The sequence below is a fragment of the Vigna umbellata genome, chromosome 11, assembly GCF_029865625.1.
Source record: "Vigna umbellata cultivar VRB3 chromosome 11, Vumbellata_1.0, whole genome shotgun sequence".
Taxonomy (NCBI): domain Eukaryota; kingdom Viridiplantae; phylum Streptophyta; class Magnoliopsida; order Fabales; family Fabaceae; genus Vigna; species Vigna umbellata.
The window spans coordinates 2,983,074-2,991,707 of NC_142175.1; the positions used below are offsets into that span (position 1 = coordinate 2,983,074).

General features: G+C 30.2%; 1 protein-coding gene across 2 annotated transcripts; it reads left to right on the forward strand.

Moving 5' to 3' along the window:
- The first annotated feature begins 2,274 nt into the window (after positions 1-2,274).
- LOC124839997 (uncharacterized) lies at positions 2,275-7,236 on the forward strand. 2 transcript variants are annotated; one of them, XM_047315959.2, is made up of 5 exons: positions 2,275-2,700; positions 4,882-5,060; positions 5,879-6,239; positions 6,447-6,553; positions 6,650-7,236. In XM_047315959.2, exons 1-4 carry the CDS (start codon positions 2,329-2,331, stop codon positions 6,534-6,536), a joined length of 1,002 nt encoding a protein of 333 aa, XP_047171915.1. In that variant the 5' UTR covers positions 2,275-2,328; the 3' UTR covers positions 6,537-6,553; positions 6,650-7,236. The 2 variants fall into 2 exon arrangements, with proteins under 2 accessions (XP_047171915.1, XP_087958697.1); XM_088102571.1 differs by having other exon boundaries at positions 6,447-7,236.
- The last annotated feature ends 1,398 nt before the right edge of the window (positions 7,237-8,634 follow it).

Here is an 8,634-nt window from a genome sequence, read left to right on the forward strand (position 1 = left end):
CCAAAGAAAATATACTATTAACTTACTATCGAAAACTAGACTGCTTGGGAGTAAACCAGTTGATACACCTATTGAACAAAATCATAAACTCTTTCAAAGCTCAAACTTAGCAAACATAGACAGAAGGACATACCAAAAGTTGGTAGGAAAATTTATTTATTTATTCCATACACGTCCAGATATTACCTATGAAGTGAATGTTGTTAGTCAATTTATGCATGACCCACGAAAACTTCATATAGATGTTATTGAAATAACTTTGAGATATTTGAAGTCCACTCATGGAAAATGAATTTTGTTCTCAAATCATGGAAACTTAAAGGTAGAAAGGTATATTGATGCAGATTGGGCAGGTTCAAAAGATGATAGAAGATCTACCTCTAGATACTTTACTTTTGTAAGAGGGAATCTTGTAATTTTGAGGAGTAAAAAACAGTCTGTAGTAGCAAGATCTAGTGCTGAAGCAGAATTTAGAGGCATGACACTTGGTGTATGTGAACTTTTGTGGATTAAGAATGTGCTATCAGATTTGAGCTTTAAACTAAATGAAACTATGAATTTGTAATGTGACAATATGTCGGCTATAACAATTGCTCACAACTATGTGCAACATGATAGAACAAAGCATATGGAGATTGATAGACATTTCATCAAAGAGAAGCTTAAAGTTGAAATAATTTTCTTTCCATTTGTAAGATCATAATTGTAGTTGGTTGATATTCTTACAAAGGAGTGTCAAGACGAGTGTTTAATGAATCTCTATTCAAGTTGGGAATGTATGATATCCATGCACCAACTTGAATGACACACTATCTCTAAAATAACACATGAGAATTATTCTCTAAACCTTTTTATATCACAACTACCCTACAACACCATTATTGTTATACAACACCATTATTGTTATCGTTTCTTCTATCATGACTGTTGCTACAAAGCTAGAAAAAGAGTGAACAACGTTACATAGGAATAAAAAGAGAGAAAATGGAAAAACAACTTGTTCGGGAAAGCTTTTTCTTTGTAACATATATAATGTAAGATGTTCAAAAAGACTTGTTCCGAAATACATTATATGTACTATGAAAAGTTTGTTTCAAAAATATCTTCCCAAAATCTTATTCCAAAACAAATTTCACATAGTTTGGTAACTTTGTTCCATAAATCTTGGTCTAGAAATTTGAGATAACTTTAATCACTTTTATAAGGATAAAATAATATTCTGAAAATTTGAGTAGTTGCAAGAAGAAATTGTGAAAGTGCAGATAGTAAAAGCCTTAATCTAATAAATGGTTAACGTTTTTGTATTTTTTTCTCCTATTTTTTTTAATGTGAAATCCTGTTGGTGTTAAAATTTTAAGAAATTTAATTGAAAGGGTGTATCACCCTGCATCTCTCTTCTTTCATCCTACACTTCTAGAATTACAAATATGACATTTAACTTTTATTAAATTAATTTTCTTTTACTTTTTTATTCTCTCTTCACTTATTGCATTTTTTTTATTTCTTCACCGGCCTTCAAAAATCAATTAAAAATTCAACTATTTAGAGTTTGAAATACAATTAATAAATAAACGTAGTTTTAATGAATAAACATACTTCGAAATAATTTATTCCTTAAACATTTTTACATTAAAAAAACATATTAAATATAAAATAAAAAAATAACAAATAGTAAATTTTGAAAAATCAAAATTAAACAAAGAAAAAAAATTAACAAAATTTTAAATAAAAAATTACAATCAAATACCATTGCAATATTTAAAAAAATCAACTAAAATTAAATTAAACAATTATTAAAAAATAACAAAAATCAATATAATTTAAAGTAAAGAATTTTTTTTTATTTGATTGTTGTTTTTAAATTTTTTATTTGATTTTTTAAAATATTGTAATTATATTTAGTTGTTATTTTTTATTTGAAGTTTTGTAATCTTTTTATTTGTTTTATTTTGATTTTTTAAAATTTATTATTTGTTATTTTTTATTTATTTTAATTTTGATGTGTTTTTTTCTTAAACATAGATATATTTAAAAAATAAACATATTTTGAAATAGATGTATTCGTGTTTTAAATTATGTTTATTAAATGTATTTCAAATCTTAAATTGTTGAATTTTAAAGTTACAGGGTGAACTAATTGAAAATGATTGATAATAAAATGAGCGAAATATAAATTTGGATAATAAATTTTAATTTATAGTAATTGTGTGATAAAATGTGGTATTAAGTTTTAGTAATTGTTATTATATTTTTCACACAATAAAACAGGAGAACTGAAAAGGCAAAGGAGTATCCTCGTATTATCCTTCCTTGGCAGTAGCAGAAGACATGAAAGGATTGTTTCTCCCATGGAATCCATTGCGCTTCCACACTCTCACTTTTACTTCCCTTCCAAACAGATCCTTAACCCTCTCAGCTTCCTTGGAGTCCCTCTCTCAGGTGAGCGCGCGCGAGAGGAGACGCGAGAGGAGCGAGAGAAGAGAGAGAAAGAGCGGCGCCAACTGGAGGGAGGAAGTGGAGATGAAACTCATCGAGAAGCCGAAGAAGAAAGGTTCGTGGATGGATGAACTGAACCTGGACAACCTCGCCAAGTTGGGTCCTCAATGGTGGGTCATTCGTGTTTTGAGGATTAGGGGTCACGAAATCGCGCAACTCCTCGCTCGCTCCCTCGCTCTAAACTACCCCGATGTGGAATTTAAGGTAAGGATGTTGTTGCTGTTTCGTCATCTGCTTTGAAAGTGTTTTGCATTCTCTCGGATTTGGTAACTGTTGTTTAGATAAATATGTTTACGATTCTTTATTTCAATTATTAGAACCATATCTTCGGCACATGAATGCATGGAAAAAGTATCATGAATAAAGCTTGAGATTGAAATAAAAATGGTATACTTTTCTATTGGACCCTTGTATTTGTGTGTGTATTTTTTTAATTGCAAACCTTTTATTAGCATTATTTTCTGTTAGAAAATTAATAGGTTAATTGTATGTGTTTATGTTGACCTTTTGTCAAAAATTTTAGGCTCATTTTGATGAAGTTTATGTTATCTGATAGAAATTTTATCCAGATTACTGAGTGTAACTTTTGTTTCTTATTTTTAAATTGTTAATTCAAAATAAAGAATCTTCTTTGACTTATCAATCATTCATGATCCTAACGTCTTCTGATCTTCTGCAATTTCTAGTTTTTCTTAAGTAGTTGAAAATTGTTAATAGTGATCTGTTTCCCTAATCCTTGATTTGGAATTTATCAGTACTAGTATTATGGGCCTTGTTGACTCTGTTTGAGAACCTGGCTAACCACTTTTCGGGAATCTCCCCTGTTAATGTTTTTTTTTCTTCATCAACAACCCGAAACTTGGCTTCAGAGATAACAAAATATGTTTAAAGAATTTACTATAATTATAACAATTTATAAAAGGAGGTTAAAGTCTTGAAAAGAATGTTTTAGTACTTAAAGGTTTAAGTGTATATTTAATGATATTCATGAGTTGGATTCGGAAGTTCATTTTAAGAATTTCATGTATATACACTGTTTTACTGTGTTAATCAACTTGAAGTTATAGTAGGTGTTACGTACCCGAATAGGACATGTAATAAGACACTATCATAGTAGATAGAAAAGACAATGAATGATAATGAACGAATGAATTTCTTTTATTGATGGTAATATCTGAATAAACAAAAGTAAACAAGGGTAATTGGGAGCATAACCTCCTTCAATTACTTGGGAGCATAACCTCCCTCAGAGGAGCATAGCCGTATGTCACAAGACTCAATAATCAAAAGCATAACCCTAACAATAGACTCCCCTTTATTTATACTAATTGTATCCCACCCATCTTGTGCCAAATCTTTCCCTAGAATATTGTTCTAAATAAAATATTTCCCTAGAATATATTTCCCTAAATAAAATATTTCCCTAGAATATATTTCCCTAAATAAAATATTTCCCTAGAATATATTTCCCTAGAATATCGCTCTAAATATTTCTCTAGAATATTACTCTAAATATACTAAATATTTCCCGCCTATCCTAACTGCTACATCAGGTAGGATAGTCGTTCCTCAACCGGTCGGCCCAAGTTTTTCGTTGCTTCTCACCGTTCGGCTCGAGCTCTCTTCGCCTTCCACCGTTCGGCTTGATCTCTCTCCGCTTCCACTGTTCGGCCTGACCTCTCTCCGCTTCCACCGTTCGGCCTTCTCCTTCTCTCCTATACCTTCTTCTCTCATATACCTTGTATCCTAACAGTAGGTTTGATTTTTAAATACATATTTAAGTTGCATACCTGACTTCAAATAAGTTCTCAAAACTCACACGATACTTTCAATAAGCTTCATAATTAAGGTTGTAAATACGTACTTGTTGATGTGTTTTTAACAAATTTAGTTTCTCAAACATATTCCTAGGGTTAAAAATAACGATAAAAGTTAGATATAGTTAAGTGCTATCTGTGTGCTCTTTAATTTAAATTGGATTTTCACTTCAGTAGAATATATGTTGATGTTTAATGTGGACCTTTATTACACAGACTATTAAAATGAGAATCTCATTCTTATCAGCGAATGCCACAAACTGCTTAAAGAAATGTATCAAAGTTTCTCCTAAGAATAATAGCTAAAACATGCTGCGTTGTAGATTTAAGCTTGAACAAGTGGTTCTTAGATTGCAGTTAGTTTTTATAAAAACTGTTTCTAGGCTCATTTGTTTGTTTGAATGAGTTTTAGAGAGTGGCCATTGGCCATGGTAGTTGTTGGTGTTTGTGGCAAACATTAGCACCAGCTTAGTAGATGAAGATGAAAATAAAAGTTAAATTGAGGAGTGACAAGTAATGTTTCATATCAGGTTATTTTATTTATTGATGTTGTAGTGTATGGTTTTAGATATATGTTCCATCCGTCAATGAGAAAAGGAGATTGAAGAATGGTTCCTACTCTGTTAAACCAAGACAATTGTTCCCAGGATGTGTTTTCTTGAGATGTGTGATGAACAAAGAATTACATGACTTCATAAGAGAGTATGATGGTGTTGGAGGATTTATTGGTTCAACAGTTGGAAACACGTAAGCATCTGTTGCTTCTGCCTTCTGTCTTTTAGAATTTTGTTTTAAATCTTTGCATGAAAGGTTGGGTTCTTGTGCAAGGCAAGATGTCTTCAATCTATTAGTTATGATAAAGAGAAATGACTACAATCTGGAAAACAGTTCCTCACAAGAAACCATCTGAATGAAATGTCTATTTTAATTCCCTTTGTTTACTTGACAAGTTAATCAATGTTGAAGTATAGTTTTTTAAAGTTACGCTATGCTGAGAAAGTTTGAAACATGAAGACTCTGAATAAATTTTCTCCATTTTACTTAAAAAATAAGGAAAAATGGAATGAATTCCTCCATTAAAGGAGAAGAAAGTAAAAAGAAAAAGAAAAGAACTTTCTCAAAGTTAAAATTAACTTATGCATAAGTTAAAATAATTTTTTTTTTTGGGATAAGCTAAATGATTTTAACTTCCCTAAAAAGCTGATTTTACTTATGCAGTGGTGAATCTGATAAAAAAACATATTTATAAACTAATTTTAGTTTATGGGTGAAGCTTATTTCATTCTTCTAGTTTTCTTCAAGTGTTTATGAGTAAACTGATCATAACAATGTTATATTGTTTTTGAGAAGTTACACCTATTCCTGATCAAGTTATGATGAGCTGAGTAGCTAACACTTTCTAAGATTACAAATTGTTGGTGCCTTTTAAGTGTGCTGTATACGTTTTAAGTTCTAATTAATGATTTCAGATGTTGAAAATATCTAAAATCCAACGTCTCTAATGCATATATTTCCCTGTTCCTGTTTAGTATGATTAAAAACTCTTGATTATTTTCACTTTGCAGAAAGAGACAGATCAATAGACCTAAGCCATTATCTGCTGAAGATGTGGATGCAATCTTCAGACAAGCAAAAGAAGAACAAGAAAAAACTGACCAAGCTTTTGAGGAAGAAGAGAAAAGAGCAGCTCTAGTCTCTGGGATTCGTAATACAGAATTAGAACCCGATGATGTTTTGAATGCTATTGTTGATTCTAAATCTAAAAGGAGGCATAGGAAAACTTCTGATCAGGTCACAGTCAAAGAGGCCTCTTCTAATCGAAACAAATATAAACTCCTTGTTCCAGGTTCCACTGTTCATGTTGTATCTGGAACCTTTTCAGGGTTTACAGGCACCCTCAAGAAGCTGAATCGAAAAACTAAAATGGTGAGCTTCTTCCTTAGCAAGCTTAAATTGGCATAGCAATTTCTATTCTGGACATACATGCAAATTTATCTGATTAAAATTACTAGAATGCTGTTATGAAATAAAACTGACTGCAAGCTGTAAATAACGTTTCAATTTATGGGTCAAATAATTATGCCAAAAAGTTTTCTCACTTGTTTGTAGACTTAAATAGCCTTCTTCCTGCAGGCTACTGTGCATTTCACTCTATTTGGGAAAGAGAACATAGCAGACATAGATGTTAATGAAATTGGTCTAGAGACAAACCCTGGCCTGTAGGGTTTTCTCCCCTGATGGTATGCTTCCATAACTTTGAATTAGTGGTATGGAGAAAAAGAAAAGGCTTTGAGGAGATGCACACTGAATGCCATTTTGGCCTTTTCCGTTTGCAGATGAAGCTGGGTTTTTATATGGAAATATAAGTGTATCTTATATCTGACCAGTTCTTGCTTGTGTATTATGATTCTTGAAGTAAAGGAATTTGCTGTTAGTAGCTAAGCAGGACGAATGTGGAGCTTTTTTTTGGTGCTTCATTCCCAGAATTGAAATCTGATGAGATCATGCACTGGAGGCCAAAAATTTGAGGTTTGTAGTTGAATTATGGTATTTGCTAATGCACATTTCACAACTGAATCTCTCTTTCCCTCTGGCTGGTAAAAGGGATTCATAATTTGATATCTTGAATGTGGTGATTTTTGAGTTAAAAAATCACCACTTTAAATGAAAACGAATTAGGATAACATGACCTAGTTTTCTTATTCATTGTGTGTGTATGTTACTTTAATTACTTTTAGAAAAAACAATAAAAGTAATTATTCTGAGTTCTGGTTTATCCATTGTCTTGGCATTATTTCCTATTTAATGCCTTAGGTTTAGTACCATTTCTAATCAAGTTGATGTTAAATTATAATACCTGATATAATGTATTTGATCTACAGTGGATTATCTATTGCTATTAACATTTGTTGGTTTTCTCTCACACAGGCTCCATAGTAACATTCTCATGTGTATAAATATAATCTGCATTTCGCCCTTCGTTTTTAAGTTGCCATTTTGCCAAGTCAATATCATTGGAATGTTGGTTGCTGGAATTTATCTGTATGAAAAGAACAATTTTATCACTTGAATCAATTTTCCTTCATAATGTTTTCATTTGTCCATGTTTTGAAAATCACAATAGTTGAATTTAAAATTCAAAACTGTAGTGGTTATGGTTCAGTTGTTTGATCTCTTACATCATAGTTTTAATTATTTTCAGAAAAAAATATCATCCCCAAAAGAAATCTATAATAATTTGAATGTTTGATGTACATCTGTATGATTCTTTACACTGAATTCAAAACTTTTAGCAGACCTAAATTTTGTATGTGTTATTGTTTTTAGTTCCAATATATGCATTGTTTTACGAAACATAAGCGACTACACGATGAAGTATAAAGTGTTGTATTGATAGAATAAAAGGCGTTGTCATTGGGAGAAAAGACTTTGTGGAAATTATGGGTCTGCTTATTTAAATCCTCTTAAAAAGCTAAATTTTGTTTAAATTCTAGAATTTTAAAAATAACTTTTAAAGAAATAAAAACTGAAACGTGACCACACATTTCAGAGGTGCAATTGAGGATTCTTCATGTCGTGTTGTATAGAAATCACGTTCAATGATATCAACCAGTAAACTTAATAAATACATAAGAGTTTTGTCTGCATCAACTATTGATTGTAACTTCGCGTGATAACTTTTTGGAACTAAAATATGTACTGAATCGTAAATAAGAAAAGGGATAAATATTATTTTAGTTTCTGTTTTTGTTTATATTGTTTAGTGTGAGACTTATATTATTTTGGATGTTTATATGTAACATGTAACACTAACTTAACACATAATTAAAAATAAAATTTTTAATAAAGAATTTTTATTTTTAAATTATAAGGAAAATTCTAATTTAATTTTAGAATTAGAAAGAAAACTCTTTATTATTTTAAAATTAGAAGAAAATTTCTTTATTATTTTTAAATCAATTCAAATAATTATATTTGAATAATATAGTTATAGTTGGTTTAAAAATAATGAAAGAAATATTTAATAAAAATGAGTTTTAATAAAAAATAAATTTGTATTAAATTTAGAAAGAGACAAAAATGAGTTTTATAGTTGCACTAATATTTACTTGATATATGAAAACTTGATATGTGATGCTGGCATTGCAACGTAACATAATGTTGACTTGAAGTAGATAATTTTTTTTAAATCAAGAGAAAATTTTAAAAAATGAATAAAAGTTGAAAAATAAAAATAAAAAATCAACATGATCATAAAGTTCTTCTTTCGTTGATAACTTAGACTACATCATGAAAAAGAATTAAATTGAACCTAATTTAT

What these genes read in the sequence shown, in the direction of transcription:
- LOC124839997 (XM_088102571.1), top strand. Translation starts at nt 2,329, where the DNA reads ATGAAAGGATTGTTTCTCCCATGGAATCCATTGCGCTTCCACACTCTC. An exon ending in ACCCCGATGTGGAATTTAAG is followed by an intron (nt 2,701 to 4,881) that starts GTAAGGATGTTG and finishes GTATGGTTTTAG; the next exon opens with ATATATGTTCCATCCGTCAA. An exon ending in GGTTCAACAGTTGGAAACAC is followed by an intron (nt 5,061 to 5,878) that starts GTAAGCATCTGT and finishes TTCACTTTGCAG; the next exon opens with AAAGAGACAGATCAATAGAC.